The 22,183-nt window shown below is 38.0% G+C and overlaps 1 protein-coding gene across 2 annotated transcripts in view; it reads right to left on the bottom strand.

Moving 5' to 3' along the window:
* Window positions 1-22,183, bottom strand: part of LOC138336946 (Fanconi anemia group D2 protein-like) — a 40,300-nt gene that overhangs the window by 5,271 nt on the left and 12,846 nt on the right. For both annotated transcript variants that reach the window (XM_069286583.1, XM_069286584.1), the window contains exons 21-38: window positions 21,945-22,125; window positions 21,514-21,590; window positions 19,392-19,526; window positions 17,311-17,411; window positions 16,813-17,037; window positions 16,323-16,443; window positions 16,004-16,079; window positions 15,685-15,770; window positions 14,494-14,575; window positions 10,536-10,652; window positions 6,645-6,892; window positions 5,981-6,094; window positions 5,320-5,447; window positions 4,410-4,509; window positions 2,930-3,146; window positions 1,993-2,064; window positions 621-659; window positions 232-381 (exon numbers count right to left, since the gene is read on the bottom strand). In XM_069286583.1, coding sequence (XP_069142684.1) covers window positions 232-381; window positions 621-659; window positions 1,993-2,064; window positions 2,930-3,146; window positions 4,410-4,509; window positions 5,320-5,447; window positions 5,981-6,094; window positions 6,645-6,892; window positions 10,536-10,652; window positions 14,494-14,575; window positions 15,685-15,770; window positions 16,004-16,079; window positions 16,323-16,443; window positions 16,813-17,037; window positions 17,311-17,411; window positions 19,392-19,526; window positions 21,514-21,590; window positions 21,945-22,125 — 2,269 coding nt within the window. The remainder of the gene's footprint in view (window positions 1-231; window positions 382-620; window positions 660-1,992; window positions 2,065-2,929; window positions 3,147-4,409; window positions 4,510-5,319; window positions 5,448-5,980; window positions 6,095-6,644; window positions 6,893-10,535; window positions 10,653-14,493; window positions 14,576-15,684; window positions 15,771-16,003; window positions 16,080-16,322; window positions 16,444-16,812; window positions 17,038-17,310; window positions 17,412-19,391; window positions 19,527-21,513; window positions 21,591-21,944; window positions 22,126-22,183) is intronic.

Here is a 22,183-nt window from a genome sequence, read left to right as displayed (position 1 = left end):
AGCATTGCATGTTAATCATGTTTCCAAAATATGACCATCATTACTTTCCAAAATATGACCATCATTACGTCAATCACTATCAACGACGGCAACTCTAGCAAAACATATATATTTTTATGAAATTTCAATTTTAGGAGCAGGAACTCCCGACGAACTATTTTTTTTTCAAATTGGTTTGGCCTAAAGCAATTGTTCTTAAATGTTCTAACATTTACATGACATTGGACTGACCTTGGAGTGACCACACATATGATGCAGTGCACGTGTACTAAGTTGCAGATTTTTCAGAAGGCTCTGAACATCCTCTCGATGTGACCTGAATAAGTTGTCCAGTAGAGGCATGCCCTGTCGTAGAAATATATCTAGGAACTGTCGCCCACACTGAAACCAACATCAGATATCAATTTACATCTACCGCTGAAACCAACAGCAGTTATCAATTTACATCTACCCCTGAAACCAACATCAGATATCAATTTACAGCTACCGCTGAAATCAACATCAGATATCAATTTAAATCTACACAAAGACAAGGAAATGAGGTTAGCATAGTAAGAAATAAGGCATATTTTCTTCTCTTTTATTTTAATGTCAATAAAACATAAACAAAGTGTTCATACCTTGAGAGCTGTTCCTAAATTGACTCTCCCATCAAAAGCCTGCAATAAAAATTGAAAATTAAAACATAAAACTTTTTTTTTGAATTGTGAAAAGTGGTTTTTACTGAACATTGGCAAATATCATAACAAATCTTTTACATATATTTTTCTTGTCTCTTCATAAATCACTTCAATACATACTGAACTTGTGTGAAATTAAAAAACAAAAAACATTTGATTTTGGATAACTGATAGTCCAGTGGCATCTTTTAGCCCCATTATTTGGTTTTAAATAAGCTGTCTAGAGTTTGATTCCTCAATATGTTGTGATTAGAATAGGCTATATTTCCTTTAATACTACATAATTTTCTCTGGGCACTCTAGTTTATCCCTATAGCGAGATCATACAAGAGGCCAATGGGCCTTTACAGTCACCTGAGTTTGAATAAAGAATGAAACAAATACTCTATATATACACTGGCCCTTGAAGTAGATCAGTGATTTTATAAATTTGACTTTTTAATCTATGAAGAGTATTCGCTTCCATCTGATCAAACCTGTGAACTCAGATAAAGATTTTTTGAAATTTTAGTCATATTGACTCTGTTTGGCCCCGGCCCTCTGGTCCCCCAGGGGTCAGAGAGGATCGATATGGATAATAAAATGCTATATCTCAGTCTAATAATTCTAATCAAGTTTGACTCATTTTTTGCTAAGAAAATTAAGCAAATAATGTTCATAAATGTGCTTTTTTATATAAACTAAAGTAAACTTACCCCCCTCCCCAGGGGAAAGCACCAGACTCCAGGATTATATAATTCACAGTTTTTACATAAAAGGTATTTGATTCTACCATTTCCAGTATTTAAGAAGAAGATTTTTGAAGTTTTAGCCTATTTGCCCCGCCCCTCTGCCCCCAGGGGGTCGGCCAAGACCAATATGGATATGATGTTAAAATTCTATCTCAGACTAATAATTCTAACCTATAGAAACTATAGTAAACTTTACCCCCTCCCTAGGGGGAAACTGAGACCCCAGGGTCAAATAATTCACAATTTTTGTAAAGGACCTTACAACCTTTCTATCTATGAAGAGTATTTGATTCCATTTCCAGAAGAAGATTTTTGAAGTTTTAGCCTATTTGACCCCTTTTGACCCCGCCCCTTTTGACCCCTAGGGGTCAGTCATGGAAAATTTGTTAATAGGATTCAATGGCCATCTAATACTGATAATTCTGACAACATTTGACTTATTTCTTTACAAATGACCAAAAATAAACTATTGTAAACTAAACTTCGTTTTAGGTGACCTAAAAATCATAAAATACTTGGGTCCAGTGGCTTCTCCCTACAACACAGCTCCTGTATAGAATTTACCTGCAATATATTCTTACCTTGATAAGGTTCACCATGATATGTAAAATACGGACGGCTTGGTTCCATCTCAACAGGCAGTCAAGTTTCATCTAACAAAGAAGTAAAATATAGGATAAAAAACCTTTTTACATACCCAATCACATGTTTAATAATAAGCCCTAGGCTCAGAAATAGTAATATTTTATGTCATTTACAGTTAAAAAAATAAAATATACCGAACATGTTTACAACAATTTTGTGGTTATAATGTACAGTCCAACCCGGTTATTACGAATTCCTTGGGACCCTTGAAATCCTTTCATACTATGCCGGTTTCGTACTAAGTGGGTTAGCATTTGTACAACCAATACAAAAAACGAAACAATATGAGACTCCCGTCAGGTATGTACTTTTGTTTTATAGATAATTGTTCATCCCCTGTATGTGAATTATCCACTGTAAAGGCATCATCTGAGTACATGTGCCTATACATGGCAGTGATCAATTATCACAATTCACATGGTTTTGTCACTTCGCAATGTATGGGTTTAAAATAACACAAAAAGTACCTAGGGGACTCTAACATTATTTCGTATTACACAGCTTTTCGTATTAAGCGATTCCTAATAAACGTGTAATAAAAACAAGGATATTGAATGCAGTTTGCAGGGGAATTTAATTCCATTCGTATAAAACAGGATTTTGTACTATCTGAGTCGTATTAAGTAGGTTGGACTGTAATCATTTTGTTTCTTGTCAAGGTTGCTATAAAATGTTTGTAATTATAAAATGTTTGTAATAAGTGTATAATGGTTGGTCCCACCGAGTTCTGTTATAGACGTGTTTTACTGTATTTCAGTTTGATGAAATTTCTATTTTATTCCATTTAATACATGTTTATAGCCTAAAGACAACTGCACAATGGAAACTTTCTTTGTTTTATTTTAAGAGACAAAAGCAGACAGGAAATACTACCTCTCTGGTGTCCGTCTGCTTGATTGGTGCGATAGTTTTAAGGCAGCCAATCAGCTCACAGAACATCATCCGGTAGAATACAGAGAACGAGTGCTTGGTCAAGGTCGGGTACAAATCCGAACTGCTGCTTTTGTCGGTTTCCAGAAGTTCTGTAATGCCTTTGGTTGCTATGGTTTCCACAGATGATAGGGAATCCTCAGAACAACTGAGGTAAGTCCTGGAAGTCACAAATCAAAGTCTGGTCATAATAAATACATATCTTAACATTTGGAATCAGAGAGACGTCTTCGAGCTTCAGTCATTGATCAGAATCACATGAGTGATTGAACCAGTCAGCAGTGTAACAAGCTTACTACAAAGCATCATACCCATGGTGATTTTTATAGTCTTAAAGCCTAAACAGTATAGACCAATGTATTTCTCAGTTATCTGTTAATGCGTTGTAAAATTGACTTGTATATCTCTGATCTTATTGTGAAGAGACATGTTCAAAAGATGTAGTATGGGATATCGCACAGAATTTTTAAACAAACAACTTTCAGATATTGTTACATACACTCAGGACCAAGAATACATCTAAAACCTCAATAAGTATGATTGTTAGATTTACCTTTATCAATATTACCCGTCCTATCCTCACCTGATTACAAACTGTGTATGACTGTTAGATTTACCTTTATCAATATTACCCATCCTATCCTCACCTGATTACAAACTGTGTATGACTGTTAGATTTACCTTTATCAATATTACCCATCCTATCCTCACCTGATTACAAACTGTGTATGACTGTTAGATTTACCTTTATCAATATTACCCGTCCTATCCTCACCTGATTACAAACTGTGTATGATTGTTAGATTTACCTTTATCAATATTACCCGTCCTATCCTCACCTGATTACAAACTGTGTATGATTGTTAGATTTACCTTTATCAATATTACCCGTCCTATCCTCACCTGATTACAAACTGTGTATGACTGTTAGATTTACCTTTATCAATATTACCCGTCCTATCCTCACCTGATTACAAACTGTGTATGATTGTTAGATTTACCTTTATCAATATTACCCGTCCTATCCTCACCTGATTACAAACTGTGTATGACTGTTAGATTTACCTTTATCAATATTACCCGTCCTATCCTCACCTGATTACAAACTGTGTATGATTGTTAGATTTACCTTTATCAATATTACCCGTCCTATCCTCACCTGATTACAAACTGTGTATGATTGTTAGATTTACCTTTATCAATATTACCCATCCTATCCTCACCTGATTACAAACTGTGTATGACTGTTAGATTTACCTTTATCAATATTACCCGTCCTATCCTCACCTGATTACAAACTGTGTATGATTGTTAGATTTACCTTTATCAATATTACCTGTCCTATCCTCACCTGATTACAAAGAGTGTATGATTGTTAGATTTACCTTTATCAATTTATCAATATTACCCGTCCTATCCTCACCTTATTACAAACTGTAAGTTCTCGTTATGCTTGGCGCCTTTCTCCTTCTCCCCATCAGTCCCCAGCCACTCCCGCTTCAGGAACTCTTCGGATAGTGTCACTGCCATCATAATATACAACAGTTAATATTCCACATTCAAATTATTGCTTTATTACTGAATAAACCAATAGACAAAATTCAACCACATTTTGAGATCCATGTCATTAATTATCCTACAGTTAGATATCCAGGATAGATCCTAATGTATGTGGATATACAGATATAGATAGAGATTTTTCCCATACCTGTCAGGGTTATCCTGCGATTGCTAGGGAAAAGATAACTCTTTTATCGAGGTAGGGAAAAACAGCTCACATGTGCTAGACAATGACATGACATCATTACTTTTGACGCATTGTGACGTTCCTATGATGGCGGCACTTTGGAAATGTATCTATTTGATAGTCCAGCTAGCTAAAGATATCTATGAATTATAATTCAGAGATATGTTCTAGACCTTTGGGATAGTCCAGCTAGATAAAGATACCTATGAATAATTCAGAGATATATTCTAGGCTTTTATGATAGTCCAGCTAGATAAAGATATCTATGAATAATTCAGAGATATATTCTAGACCTTTGGGATAGTCCAGCTAGATAAAGATATCTATGAATAATTCAGAGATATATTCTAGATATCTGGGATAGTCCAGCTAGATAAAGATATCTATGAATAATTCAGAGATATATTCTAGATCTCTGGGATAGTCCAGCTAGATAAAGATATCTATGAATAATTCAGAGATATATATTGTAGATCTCTGGGATAGTCCAGCTAGATAAAGATATCTATGAATAATTCAGAGATATATTCTAGACCTTTCGGATAGTCCAGCTAGATAAAGATATCTATGAATAATTCCGACTCACCAATCTTTATCTGGAGATCTTCTGTGTTGGCTTTGTCTGCCAGAGATATAAGGAACTTTAGTAATGTTACTGCTGTGTTCAGGTTAGGGACTGTACTCGCAAAGTTCCCGATATACTGGTACGACGTCCTACAGAAATATAGAGGTTTTTATAGGAGTGTATGAAACATAAGATGTAAAAAAAATTGAGATCCTTTTAAATGTAACTTCAAGACAAGTTTCATAAAATCGCATATGAAATGAACACAAATTTAAGATACTATTTATCACATATCTACATCAACCTACATTTTGAAAAACCTCAACATCAAAATGCCTCACAACACTCCTGTAGAAGCTGCCATTTTGTCATCCCAGGAATATGTGATAGCAAACCTGAAGGCTCTGTGTGAGACAGCAGACGAGCAAGTAATTAATTTCTTTAATGTACATCAAAGGAATCAAATTTTGGTACACTGTGGTTGAATATAAGGTTTTGAAGTTGGGCATTGCTATCTCTGTAACCTCAAAAGAAGTCTCTGCAGGCCTGTGATTGTTGAGTTTTTTTCTTCTGAACTGCCTTCAGTTTTGCTAAGACAGCCGAGGGGTGCATATGACGACAGTGATAGTAACCCATAGAATACCTAGGATGCTGTAAATACTGAGGATTCTGTAATACTTACTTAACCAGATCCTGTAATCCTATCTGAGAGGCTGTGAAGGATTTTATTCTTGCCACTAGGATTCCAAGAGCCTCCTTTAAAAGAGCTCGGTTTTCTGTCATCAAGAAGCCATTCCTGTCAAGTAAAACATGAGGATTATTTCTTTGAAGATCTGTGGACGATCTTATAAATTTACAAATTGAAACATAAATCTATACATTTACATACTGATAGCAACTCATTTACATTGTTATCTCATTTTATTGAAAAAACAAAAGCTATCATTAAAATTCATGATAACTGTTTGTCAATTTTAAATTTGTGACAAAATATTTAATGCACAGCAGGAAAAAAAAAATCTGAAATATTAGCAGGACCCATTTTTTGAGAAGTATTGGTATTAAAAAAAGACCCGATTATTGATTGAGAGAAACCTAATACTGACTACAGAAGATGTTGATAAGTACAAACAGTGTGGTTAATATATCTATGTAGGAATCAATAGACGTGAACAGGGAGGAAATCCCTCATCTAATTATTATAAGAGAAACCTTCGCCCATAGTGATTTAAAAGGTCACTTTCTAATGTTTCAGATCACACCCGACTTGATTTTTTTTTCGCAATAGGTGCAAATTGTTCTAAAAAGAAGATTGATGACATCCCTAAATTTGAAATCCTAAGTACCATGAAAATATTGAGAGAAGTGACTGAAGCAGATGATGGAAACAAGATCCCATGAGGACAGCCTCCGGACTGTTACTACCGGGACCATCAACTATCCCATCATTCTCGGCGATCATCGTCTGGAAAAAGCCACTAGCACTCTCTAGGTGGTTACAAAGGGCAGGTAACAGCTTAACAGCCTTCACAGCTATCTTCTTAGGGCAGTACTGGTCCAGTTGTGAAAACCCAATGTTCTTGCCTGGTTTTGTCTGTGTATATTAAATCCATAGAAAGAATTTTAGATTAAAAGATATACAGTGGTGTGAAGTATATTTAAAATTCAATAATTTGATATTTTCATGAAGGTTACTTAAGGTAAATTAACATTTATCAATTAGGCCATAAAAAAGGTCTGTTTAGGGTTACATTGGCAAAAAAACTAGGGTCAGTAGGTCGAGATTTTTTTTTTAAATTAATTTTCTATTTTTTTTTTCATACAAAAGTGGAAACAAGAGGCCCAAGGGCCTTAACGGTCATCTGACTACCTTGGCATTAATCATATAGGAAATTAATTAGATATAGTGTCATGGTAGCCGTCTTCGATTTGGGATCAACCAGAGATGTAACAACACTTTGTCGGGATCATTTCATGCAAGTTTCAACCAAATCGCACCCGTAGAACTTGAGAAGAATCTCAAAATGTGCTTTCAAGATGGCGGCTGTGGCAGCCATCTTGGATTTCAGATCTAGACGAACAAGAGGCCCAGAGGGCCTGTATCGCTCACCTGGTTTGTAATGCCAAGTAATGTTCAGAATACAGGTTCATTGTTTCTTTTCTGAAGAAAATTTAATATTAACCTCTAAATCCCCTATTGGGCCCCACCCCTCCTGCCCCCAGGGGGTCAGAGCCAAAATTTATACAAGTTCTGTTCCTCTTCCCCCAAGGGTGTTTATGGCAAAATTTGGTCACAATCCAAGCAAAACTCTAGGACAAGTAGCGATTTATAGGATTTACCTCTATTTCCCCTATTGGACCCCACACGTCCTGTCCCCGGGGGGCCAGACCCAAAATTTATACAAGTTCTGTTCCCCTTCCAAAAAGGATGTTTGTGGCCAAATTTGGTTACATTCCATACAGAACTCTATTACTAGTAGCGATTTAAAGGATTTACCTCTATTTCCTCTATTGGGCCCCACCTCTCCTGCCCCCGGGGGGTCAGAGCCAAAATTTATACAAGTTCTGTTCCCCTTCCCCCAAGGATGTTTGTGGCCAAATTTGGTTACAATCCATGCAGAACTCTATGACTAGTAGCGATTTAAAGGATTTACCTCTATTTCCCCTATTGGGCCCCGCCCCTCCTGCCCCCGGGGGGTCAGAGCCAAAATTTATACAAGTTCTGTTCCCCCTCCCCCAAGGATGTTTGTGGCCAAATTTGGTTACAATCCATGCAGAACTCTATGACTAGTAGCGATTTAAAGGATTTACCTCTATTTCCCATATTGGGCCCCGCCTCTCCTGCCCCCGGGGGACCAGAGCCAAAATTTATACAAGTTCTGTTCCCCTTCCACCAAGGATGTTTGTGGCCAAATTTGGTTACATTCCATACAGAACTCTATGACTAGTAGCAATTTAAAGGATTTACCTCTATTTCCCCTATTGGGCCCCGCCCCTCCTGCCCCCGGGGGGTCAGAGCCAAAATTTATACAAGTTCTGTTCCCCCTCCCCCAAGGATGTTTGTGGCCAAATTTGGTTACAATCCATACAGATCTCTATGACTAGTAGCGATTTAAAGGAAATGTTGACGGACAGACTGACGACGGACGGACGGACGGACGGACGACGGACGCCGGACGCCGCGCCATGACATAAGCTCACCGGCCCTTTGGGCCAGGTGAGCTAAAAATAACAACACTTCATCGAGACCATGACAGTATCATTTCATGCAAGTTTCAGCAAAATCGCACCAGTAGAACTTGAGAATGAAGTTCAAAATGTATTCAAGATGGCGGCTGTGGTGGCCATCTTGGATTTCGAATCAATCTGAAAATTAACAACACTTTTCCAGGACCATGCCAGGATCGTTTCATGCAAGTTTCAGTCAAATCGCACCGGTAGAACTTGAGTAGAAGTTCGAAATGTGTTTTAAAGATGTGGCTGTGGCGGCACTCTTGGATTTCGGATTGACCAGAAAAATAACAACACTGTGTCGGACCTTGTTAGGATCCTTTCATGCACGTTTCAGCCAAATTGCACTGGTAGAACTTAAGAAGAAGTTCAAAATGTGTTTTCAAGATGGCCGCTGTGACGGCCAAATTGGATTTCGGATTGACCCGAAAAATAACAACACTTTGTCGGGACCATGTCAGGATCATTTCATGCAAGTTTAAGCCAAATCGCACTGGTAGAACTTGAAAAGAAGTTCAAAATGTGAAAAGTTAACGCATGGCGGATGACGACAGACAAAACATGACGACTATCTGACCTAAAAAAATTAGGGTCGGTGTTGAAAAATTAGGGTTGGTTGGGTAACCCTAAACATACATATTTTTTTTTTTTGACCTTATTAACCTTTTTTGATGTTAATATGGTGTTTTATCAACCTGGTAGTATGAAATAATAACGGAGGTGAAACTAATTTAGATTCTAATAGGTTGTTTAACATCATATTGACCCACCCACTGCAAGATAGGATACAGTCAAACCTTGATGATTTGAACTCCGATGAATCAAATTTCTCGCTGTATCAAACTTTTTGTCTGGTCCCAAATTTCTTCACTATGTAACATTACTAACTCACCCATGTATGAATCAAAGTTTATGAGTCAAAGTTCTCGATGTATCAAACTTTTTTCATGGACTATTTGTAATAGAATCATAGGTAACTGACACTCGATGATTCAAATAAAGATTTAGGTGTTCGCCGATACCCCGCGGCATGCTGTCACACCTAGCTGTCTTGCGACAGCCCTTCGCCGGACAATAGGGATTATGACAGTTTGTGTTGCTTGCTTGATATCATCAAGATAATAAATATCACTAATCAGGCCGATACCCGGTGCTTTGTTTTTACAAGCTGCGTTATTAAATCATTAGTACGGCAAAGATACAGTTAGTCGTTTTTGATGTTCGCCGCCGCCATTGGTAGCGATTTGTAGAATTTACGGAACGGTAAATAGCGAGCCACATTATTAGTAACTCATACTCAAAACTGTTACATTGCACAACTTTGGCATAAATACTGGAGCAAATCGATCATTCTAAATCGAAGTATTTTGTAGGTGTTGTAGCGCTTTCAGTTCCTCCTTGTTAGTTTCATTTTTACAACGTGTTTTCGTTTTTATATTCATTCCGTAATATTAACCATCGCTTAGATAGTCACCAAACGAACACTTGTACATGGGTTAGGCCTAGTACACGTAAGTCTTGTTTATAATATACGTATGTATTGCTAACGATAGCAATACATGTGATTAATTGCATATTTCGTTTTTATTTTGTTTTGCTTGTGCTAAACACAATGATTATAAAGTTTACCGAACGGAGATGACATCTACCACAGTTGGTCATGGTAAAAAAAAACCATCGGTCTAATTTCAACCATTCGAAGTCTCGATGTTTCGAAGTTTTTCTGACAGTCCCTTGAACTTCGATACATTGAGGTTTGACTGTAATTGTTTCAAAAAGGTCATTTTCATTATCTGACAAGTAATTGGGTAATTAAATGAAGATTGAAGAATGGCCCAAGTATGCCTTTCAAAGGATTGAAGTCAACAATTGGTGATATCACAAGCACAATAAACACCAAATAGGACTCCAACTATCCAAATTTCAGCTAATATGTACATATATCTTTGTTATTTACTTCATTTTATCTTACTTTTTGCCAAATAGCAGACTTGATTAGACTTTACCTTGAAGAAGGACCTCCGAGTTGACGTAGAGGCTATAAGGACATGGCTAAGTTTACTCGTCAGATCTTCCAGAAGGAACTCGAGCTGTTTAGGCTGGATAGACAGTTCTGTTGTGGCCTAAGTATTAAAATCATCTAATGATTAATAAGCTTCAATTAATTAGTCAAAACCAAATATCACTGCTTGAAAAACCTTTTTCATTTTTACTCAGTTTAAGTCTAAAAACCAATAAGCAACTGTCTCTGCTAAAGATATACAGTATATAGGGCTAAAGAAGACAGCCAGGTGGTTACAAAACCTATCAGTAGATTTGCTGTTGGGAGACATTTTAAGTCTCATCTATTATATACAGTGCAACTTGAACAAGAGATCCCAGAGGGATCTTGGCGCCCATCAATGAATGATCTATGTCTGACAACAGAAAGAGGGATCTTTTCCCTGCTTTTCAAACTTTTACTGCATACTATATATGAAACTTGAGAAAGATCCTTTGAGTACTTTCTGAGATATGAAGTAGTAACAAACTTCAAAAATCAAAATCCAAGATGGCTACCTGTCGATCATCTTGCTGACTTATAAGTCCGAAAACACACTAGACCCCTCAGGGAACCTGCACATGAAATTTGAGAAAGATCCCTTCAGTACTTTCTGAGAAATAGCGGTAACAAACTTTAACTATCAAAATCCAAGATTCTGTCCCAAAATGCAATATGCACAACTAATGTCCTAAGGGAACTTACATATGAAATTTGAGAAAGATCCCTTCAGTACTTTCTGAGAAATAGCGGTAACAAACTTTAACAAAATCCAAGATGGCCGCTAGTCGGCCATCTTGTTACTGATTGGTCCCAAAATGCAATATGCATAACTAGGACCCTAGGAGAACCTACATATGAAATTTGAGAAAGATTCCTTCAGTACTTTCTGAGAAATAGCGGTAACAAACTTTGACTATCAAAATCCAAGATGGCCGCCGGTCGGCCATCTTGTTGACTGATTGGTCCCAAAATTCCAATATGCACAACTAGGGTCCAAGGGGTATATACAGATGAAATTTGAGAAAGATCCCTTTGATACTTTCTGAGAAATAGCGGTAACAAACTTTAACTATCAAAATCCAAGATGGCCACCAGTCGGCCATCTTGTTGACCGATTGGTCCCAAAATGCAATATCCACAACTAAGGCCTTAGGGGAACCTACATGTGAAATTAAACAAGAGATCCCAGAGGGATCTTGGTGCCCACCAAAGAATGATCTATGTCTGACAACAGAATGAGGGATCTTTTCCCTGCTTTTCAAACTTTTACTACATACTATATATGAAACTTGAGAAAGATCCTTTCAGTAATTTCTGAGATATGTAGCAGTAACCAACTTCAATTTTCAAAATCCAAGATGGCTACCTGTCGATCATCTTGCTGACCGATCAGTGCGAAAATGCATTAGACCCCTTCGGGAACCTGCACATGAAATTTGAGAAAGATCCCTTCAGTACTTTCTGAGAAATAGCGGTAACAAACTTTAACTATCAAAATCCACGATGGCCGCCGTTCGGCCATCTTGTTGACAGATCGGTCCCAAAATGCAATATGCACAACTAGGGTTGTGGGGGAACTTACATATGAAATTTGAGAAAGATCCCTTCAGTACATTCTGAGAAATAGCGGTAACAAACTTTAACTATCAAAATCCAAGATGGCCGCCGGTTGGCCATCTTGTTGTCCCATCGCTCCCAAAATGCAATATGCACAACTAGGTTTCAAGGGAACATGCATATGAAATTTGTGAGAGATCCCTTCAGTACTTTCTGAGAAATAGCGGAAACAAACTTTAACTATCAAAATCCAAGATGGCCGCCAGTCGGCCATCTTGTTGACTGATTGGTCCCAAAATGCAATATGCACAACTAGGGACCTAGGGGAACCTACATATGAAATTTGAGAAAGATTCCTTCCATACTTTCTGAGAAATAGCAGTAACAAACTTTAAGTATCAAAATCCAAGATGGCCGCTGGTCGGCCATCTTGTTGACCGATTGGTCCAAAATTCAAATATGCACAACTAGGGCCCTAGGGGAACCTACATGTGAAATTTGAGAAAGATCCCTTCAGTACTTTCTGAGAAATAGCGGTAACAAACTTTAACTATCAAAATCCAAGATGGCCGCCAGTCGGCCATCTTGTCGACCGATCCTTCCCAAAATGCAAAATGCACAACTATGGCCCTGGGGGAACCTAAATATGAAATTTGAGAAAGATCCCTTCAATACTTTTTGAGAAATAGCGGTAATAAACTTTAACAATCAAAATCCAAGATGGCCAACAGGCGGCCATCTTGTTGACCGATCCGTCCCAAAATGCAATATGCACAACTATGGCCATAGGGGAACCACCATAGGAAATTTGAAAAAGATCCCTTCGGTACTTTCTGAGAAATAGCGGTAACAAGAATTGTTAATGGATGGACGGACGGACGGACCACGGACCACGGACGAAAGGCGATTTGAATAGCCCACCATCTGATGATGGTAGGCTAAAAAAGATCCCTTCAGCACTTTCTGAGAAATAGCGGTAACAAGAATTGTTAATGGACGGACGGGCGGACGAACGGAAGGACGGACGGACCACGGACGAAAGGCGATTTGAATAGCCCAAATGTCATTGGGATCAACATATTCAGTCAGTATAGACAGGTTTCCTGATCATACAGGTTTTAATTACTATTATTGATAAGTAAAACTCCATGTAACTAAACTGGAAAAGATAGGGATCTGGATTAGACATGGACTGGATTTAACAGTTTACACCATAGACAGGGATCTGGATTAGACATGGGCTGGATTTGGATTTAACAGATTACACCATAGACATGGATCTGGATTTGACAGGGACTGGATTTAACAGGTTACACCATAGACAGGATCTGGATTAGACATGGGCTGGATTTAACAGGTTACATCAGAGACAGGGATCTGGATTAGACATAGGCTGGATTTAACAGGTTACACCATAGACAGGGATCTGGATTAGACATGGGCTGGATTTAACAGGTTACACCATAGACAGGGATCTGGATTAGACATGGACTGGATTTAACAGGTTACACCATAGACAGGGATCTGGATTAGACATAGGCTGGATTTAACAGGTTACACCATAGACAGGGATCTGGATTAGACATGGGCTGGATTTAACAGGTTACACCATAGACAGGGATCTGGATAGACATGGGCTGGATTTAACAGGTTACACCATAGACAGGCATCTGGATTAGACATAGGCTGGATTTAACAGGTTACACCAGAGACAGGATCTGGATTAGACATGGGCTGGATTTAACAGGTTACACCATAGACAGAGATCTGGATTAGACATAGGCTGGATTTAACAGATTACACCATAGACAGGGATCTGGATTAGACATGGGCTGGATTTAACAGGTTACACCATAGATAGGGATCTGGATAAGACATGGACTTGATTTAACAGGTTACACCATAGACAGGGATCTGGATTAGACATGGACTGGATTTAACAGGTTACACCATAGACAGGGATATGGATTAGACATGGACTGGATTTAACAGGTTACACCAGAGACAGGGATCTGGATTAGACATGGACTGGATTTAACAGGTTACACCATAGACAGGGATCTGGATTAGACATGGGCTGGATTTAACAGGTTACACCAGAGACAGGGATCTGGATTAGACATGGGCTGGATTTAACAGGTTACACCATATAAACTGATAGACAGATCACTGATACAGGACATTTTTAATAATCACGGTCTGAAGATAATCCACTAAAATATATCTCTTGCAGCTTTGAATGAGCTGAATAGGCCATTGACTATTACTTGATACTCAATATATACTATATCTACATATATGTATTTCTGATGTTAAATTTAAGAAATGTCTTTGAAGACATGTACTAGTGACCTCTAACTGACCTTGGTGTTAAGGTCAGTGTCCAGAGCTTTGTCCATCACCGTCCCCATATGCAGAATCGTGAACACACTGATGTCCAGCTCTCTGTAAAACAACAAGAGGCCCAGAGGGCCTGTATCGCTCACCTGGTTTGTGATGCCAAGTAATGTTCTAAATACAGGTTCATTGTTTCTTTTCTGAAGGAATTTTAATATTAACCTCTAAATCCCCTATTGGGCCCCACCCCTCCTGCCCCCTGAGGGTCAGATCCAAAATTTATACAAGTTCTGTTCCCCTTCCCCCAAGGATGTTTGTGGCCAAATTTGGTTACAATCCATGTAGAACTCTACGACTAGTAGCGATTTAAAGAATTTACCTCTATTTCCCCTATTGGACCCTGCCCCTCCTGCCCCCGGGTGGCCAGAGCCAAAATTTATACAAGTTCTGTTCCCCTTCCCCCAAGGATGTTTGTGGCCAAATTTGGTTACATTCCATTCAGAACTCTATGACTAGTAGCGATTTAAAGGATTTACCTCTATTTCCCCTATTGGGCCCCACCCCTCCTGCCCCCGGGGGGCCAGAGCCAAAATTTTAGGGCAAATTTGGTTACAATCCATGTAGAACTCTATGACTAGTAGCGATTTAAAGGATTTACCTCTATTTCCCCTATTGGGCCTCGCCCCTCGTGCCCCCAGGGGGTCAGAGCCAAAATTTATACAAGTTCTGTTCCCCCTCCCCCAAGGATATTTGTGGCCAAATTTGGTTACAATCCATGCAGAACTCTATGACTAGTAGCGATTTAAAGGAAATGTTGACGGACAGACGGACGACGACGGACGCCGCGCCATGACATAAGCTCACCAGCCCTTCGGGCCAGGTGAGCTAAAAACCAGAAAAACAGCATCAAGTGTCCCTATTAATAAGGATATACTAGTACTCTCTTATGTAATATTTGCTATCATTCAGAACCTTGCCTAATGAATGATTTTAACAAACCCCCTTCCCATTTAGAATGATATACCAGAAGCATGACTTCTCAAAAAGAAAATTACTTATAGTTTTTTTACCTTTACAAATTTACTTGATGTCATGATGCCCATACCTGAAATGACCTCTGTGACATAAATATGTAAAATGTCCGTGATGTCAACCTTAACTGTGGAATGGGTTTGATGACCGGAAAATTAACCATAGATTCTTACTGGATAACTTACCTGAAGAAGGGTCTGTAGCTGCTCAGACTGACCACTGGCTGGTCGGTCATTTCTGTCCCTTTGTCCACTTGTGTATCAGCTGTTGTCTACAATAGTAGTAATATTGTATGCAACTATTTTGTGTTACTGTCTGTGGTCAATTATCAAAGTCAAGATAATTAGATACATGCATAGTCAAAGGTGCAAGATACCACCAATATTTATTGATTTTGATAAACAAACCACATTTTATTTTCTCATCTTTATTGTGAAGATGTTATCTTTATTTTGCAAACATTACCTACAGACTGGTGACACGACACAGCTATTACTGACTCACTTTGTCTAAAACTGTAGAATCTTTGCTGTTTTCATCACTTTCTTCATCAGGAGAATTCTCTTTATCAGCCTTTTTCCTGTAAGCAGATAAATCTTCTTTAATCTGCCAGCCGTTTGTAAGTTTATTTTGCTCGCTTTTTACTTTAAATACTTGAAATGAACTAACACCATATATGTTTAATGTTATGAATATATTTAAATTTTCAAATTTTGGCATGAATCATTTAGAAATAGAGCAACATAAAAGCATTTCTCACTATATTGATGGTGTATACACTTTTATTTCCTTCTGCAGTGTGAAGTTGACAACGTAACCTTACTTTTTGCCCCCTTTTCTGCCCTTTTTCTTGCCCTTATTCTCTCCATTGACAGGTTGTAGGATAGGGGTAGGACATTCACACCAGTCAAAGTTAGCAGGAGGTGGCTTAAAATTTGGTGTCGCTTAAAATAGATACATTTAATCATTACTACCAGGAATGTTTTCACCAATACCTGTTTAAGGAAATTTCAATGTAGCAAATCATAAAGCTGTAAAATTACTTTTTAGACCAAGCTATAGTAACATGCAAATAGACAATCATAACAGCACAGACTGGCCCATTTCTCAAACTTAAGGAAACACAAAATGCCAAAGGCACCTCAGATTTTCACTCTCATTCAATATGGCCAATCCTTGAAACACTAAGGTATGACTAATTACAGGACACATGAACAACATCAGTAACAACCAATGACCTAAAATAATACGTTGTGTGCGTTTAAAGTAAGGATTAAAGACAAAAGCATCACCAATACCATTACAAAGTTTACCTGCCAAACATTTTTCTAGTAAGCCTTGTAGTTCTGTAATATTCTGTAATCTTGTGATGACCTTGCCCTTCATTTCAAGGTCATCCTGGGGAGCGAAGGCATTGACCACCTCTCTGAACCAGTTGAGGCCAGTAAATAGGGAAGAACACACAATCTCTTTCTCCTTCCGGGACAGGCTCGAAATTTTGTCAAAACTTTCTGGTGTTGGCAACAGTAATGGACATCCTGTCAAATAAGATAAAAGACCAAAGTCATTATTGTCAAAAACCTGTTATCATTGCTCAGATTGATGAACTAATCAATGAACAAGTTAATTTCCTGCTAAATATTGATTGAGAACCTACTGTACCAAATGCATACACATGTACAAACAGTGCAGTTATGATGTAAGAAAATTTCTTTCATCAATTGGACAACACAAGTTAATTTTGATGACTACCACAATCTCAAAGTTTTCTTTCATGAAACAGGAGTAATTTGTATAAGGTAAATACTAACCCAGGAGAGCATCAACGTTGGTAAGATCTCCTTGTTGTTTTTCTTCACAGATCTGCAGCAGACGAAAGTGGGGCGATAGACATACAGGGTCAGGTGATCTCCTGTACAAAGATAAAGGGACAAACATACAGGGTCTGGTGATCTCCTGTACAAAGATAAAGAGACAGACATACAGGGTCTGGTGATCTACTGTACAAAGATAAAGAGACAGACATACAGGGTCTGGTGATCTCCTGTACAAAGATAAAGAGACAGACATACAGGGTCTGGTGATCTACTGTACAAAGATAAAGAGACAGACATACAGGGTCTGGTGATCTCCTGTACAAAGATAAAGAGACAGACATTGATCTCCTGTACAAAGATAAAGAGACAGACATTGATCTCCTGTACAAAGATAAAGAGACAGACATACAGGGTCTGGTGATCTCCTGTACAAAGATAAAGAGACAGACATTGATCTCCTGTACAAAGATAAAGAGACAGACATACAGGGTCTGGTGATCTACTGTACAAAGATAAAGAGACAGATAAAGAGACAGACATACAGGGTCTGGTGATCTACTGTACAAAGATAAAGAGACAGACATACAGGGTCTGGTGATCTCCTGTACAGGGATAAAGAGACAGACATACAGGGTCTGGTGATCTACTGTACAAAGATAAAGAGACAAACATACAGGGTCTGGTGATCTCCTGTACAAAGATAAAGAGACAGACATACAGGGTCTGGTGATTTACAGTACAAAGATCAAGAGACATGCATACAGGGTCTGGTGATCTCCTGCACAGGGATAAAGAGACAGACATACAGGGTCTGGTGATCTCCTGTACAGGGATAAAGAGACAGACATACAGGGTCAGGTGATCTCCTGTACAAAGATCAAGAGACATGCATACAGGGTCTGGTGATCTCCAGTACAGGATAAAGAGACAGACATACAGGGTCAGGTGATCTCCTGTATAAAGACCAAGAGACATGCATACATGGTCTGGTGATCTCCTGTACAAAGATAAAGGGACAAACATACGGGGTCTGGTGATCTCCTGTACAAAGATAAAGAGACAGACATACAGGGTCTGGTGATCTCCTGTACAAAGATAAAGAGACAGACATACAGGGTCTGGTGATCTCCTGTACAGGGATAACGAGACAGACATACAGGGTCTGGTGATCTACTGTACAATAACAAGAGATCCCAGAGGGATCTTGGTGCCCACCAAAGAATGATCTATGTCTGACAATGGAAAGAGGGATCTTTTCCCTGCTTTTCAAACTTTTTCAAACATACTACATATGAAATTTAAGACAGATTGCTTCATTACTTTCTGAGAAACAGTGGTGAAATCTAAGATGGTGGCCGCTTGGCCATTTTGTTGACAGATATCCCAAAGGTACTATGCACAACTAGGGCCCAAGGGAAACCTATGCATGGAATTTGAGATATCCCTTCATAATATCTGACAAATAGGGGTAACTATCAAAATCCAAGATGGCAGCCAGATGGCCATCTTGTTGACCAATAAGTCCCAAAATGCAATATGCACAACTAGGGCCCTAGGGGAACCTACATGTGAAATTTGAGAATGATCCCTTCAGTACTTTCTGAGAAATAGCGGTAACAAATTTTAGTTATCTAAATCCAAGATGGCGGGCTATGAAATCATTACGCTGTTATATTAGCCAATCAGAAGCTACATTACAAACATGACATTACAAAGGGCAACACCATTTTTTCTTTTATAGACTGATAAAGTAAATTTTAAAGCCAGTGAAAATGCCTGTTACAAGAAAATTGAATTATTGTCAATGAAAAGCATCAAAAACAACCCAGAACTATTTCCACAAAAAAACCCCAAAAAAACAGTTTCTCTAAGACAACAAATCTACAATATTACTCTACCTCCGAAGGCAATCAAGCATACCAAAATCTTCAAAACTTAATTCTAAATTTATATTCATTACCCAAAAATCAAAAAGTTATACACTAAGTATTTGCTACTACAGCAATTACTAAATTACTAATTTGTCTTTTTTTTATAGCCGTGAAGACTTATTCTTATACAATCATAAAAATTACCCGTTTTCGTTTTTCTGTGGTTGTTTTTTCTTGTCTTTGCTACTCCACTCGACCAGGGGGATGATGTTGATGGCTATAGAACCCTCCACATCTTCATCCAGACTGTACTTCATCTCAAACGGGACTACATACTTCCTGTAAGGAAAGATAACTCTATATCAACAGGTGTCAACATCTCAAACAGAACTACATACTTCCTGTCAGGAAAGATAACTCTATATCAACAGGTGTCAACATCTCAAACAGAACTAGATACTTCCTGTATGGAAAGATAACTCTACTTCAACAGGTGTCAACATCTCAAACGGAACTACATACTTCCTGTCAGGAAAGATAACTCTATATCAAAAGGTGTCAACATCTCAAATGGAACTATATACTTCCTGTCAGGAAAGATAACTCTATATCAACAGGTGTCAACATCTCAAACAGAACTACATACTTCCTGTAAGGAAAGATAACTATAATTCAACAGGTGTTAACATATCAGATGGAAATACAGTGGAACCTCCCGAAACCGATCATGGTCGGTGCATATAATTTCGGCCGGTTTAGAGAGGGTTCGGTTTGGAGAAGTGAACCGAATACCGATCATTACGATCCAGATTTAATCGATCGGAAGTCGTTTTTACACTAGTGTACCGCATGTATGCCTAGTGTTCGTTAAAACCGACCGATATTGACTGCTAATGTGAATGTTATCACAAAAGAGAGAATCATACGTATAAAAGGAATGGATTACAACAATCTTGACTTTGTTACCACTTATAAACGTAGTTTAGTTAGTTAGTTGCGTGAATGTTCTTGGGGATGTTCTTGTCTGCACTAACCTACATACAGTCGATCGCTTCTGGTTACATCAAGAATCAAATGATCAGTCGATGCCGGTCATTATATGACAGTCATTTTCTGAAATAATACATGGCTTCGGCTTCTTCATACAGATAATTTACGTTATCTGACAACTACATAGGCCTATATGTAAATAAAAAACCTGTGTGATTTGAATACGAAACTTTCTCTTTATTACTAGCTCTGCTTGTTTTCCTACAGTAAACAAACCGTGTGCACATGGTAGACCTTCGTTAGATATCTAAACAATAGGCATGATTAAATAATTACACCACCATCTCGGGTATAATTACCGTGTACCTATAACTTCACATCTGTATACATGCCCCAGGACATGGAATGCAACAACTATGGTACCGGTACGTGTGTATTTCACGGTCAGTTGATCAGACCTCAATGCAATCTATCGGTGTCGCTGAGGTAAGGCCAGTTTTCAGACGTGTATTTTAGTTACATTTGACTATTCCAATCTCAAAATCGGTCCGGTATTCAGAATTGGGAGGGATCGGTTTTGGGAAGTTTTATATACTATTAATAAAGAGGAATTAATTCCGTACATCACATCCATGTTCGGTTTCAAGAAGTGATCGGTTTTGAGAAGGATCGGTTTCGGGAAGTTACATTGTACATACTTCCTGTAAGGAAAGATAAGTCTACTTCAACAGGTTCAACATCTCAAACGGAACTACATACTTCCTGTAAGGAAAGATAACTCTATAACAACAGGTGTCGACAACTAGAACGGATCTATGTACTTCCTGTAAGGACAGATAACTCTATATCAACAGATGTCAACATCTCAAACGGAACTACATACTTCCTGTCAGGAAAGATAACTCTATAACAACAGGTGTCGACAACTAGAACGGATCTATGTACTTCCTGTAAGGACAGATAACTCTATATTAATTGGTGCCAACATCTCAAACGGAACTACATACTTCCTGTCAGGAAGTATAACTTAGTTAAACTTTTGTAAACAACCACATGTTCAGAGTCATATATAATATGAACATAATAAACAATTGAATTTAGATGTTTTAGCTTCAGAATTAAGGCTTTTAAGCAGAATTCAAAACGCTTTTATAGTGCATTAAAATTTTATTTACCTGTGATTAGAAATCTAAAGCTCGCCAAATATTGGCCTAAAATTTAAAAGGTATTTTCTATTTATAATGCAACTATAAAAAGCCAACACATCATTCAATGTCACTAGATTTTACATATTTACCTGGTACCTCAATTATCACAAATTTAGACCATTACTTACGATCTGTCTGGTATCTCTTCAATGTCCACCACGTAATCATCCTGAAAGTCTGTGATCACATTCTCACTGATCCAAGCCTTCAAAATATAAATATTATACAATAGAATCTATAACATTTTTGACACTGTACAAAATAAGAGCCGATACGACAAGCTGTTTACAGATTACGTAATGGTCATCAATACTAGTAGAGTTTACTCCTATCCCGTTATGCCAAGGAAATGCATTACTATAACTTACAGATCAATATACAAGTCATAATTGGATGGCTTTTGTTTTTAGATTAATTTTCTATAATTTTCACAAAGTATGGCAATCAATATAATTTACAAAATTTCATTCAAAAGTAGGTTTGTCACAAAATCTCAGTGACAATCTATATGAACAACAAGATTTTCACTTATCAATAAAATTGATGAATTTTGGCCTACCTCAACTTTGGAGTCAATATTTCCACGTCGAATGACTGCTGCCAATTCATCCATGAACAGAGAAGCTATCTCTGGTGTACGACCACTGGACGTCTTGACCAACTGAAGCAAACTGACCACCTGTTTGTAGAGTTCCTCTGTCAGTGGGACACTTTCAAGCTGAGTTTGGAGTGGTGTTGGGCTGAAAATTAATTATCTTCTCTTTAAGTAAGAGATTTACTCATGATAGCTCCAAACAA

This window comes from Argopecten irradians, chromosome 12 (assembly GCF_041381155.1).
Source record: "Argopecten irradians isolate NY chromosome 12, Ai_NY, whole genome shotgun sequence".
Classification (NCBI taxonomy): domain Eukaryota; kingdom Metazoa; phylum Mollusca; class Bivalvia; order Pectinida; family Pectinidae; genus Argopecten; species Argopecten irradians.
Note: the sequence above shows the minus strand (reverse complement) of the source record. Positions and strands in the feature narration are given on the sequence as shown.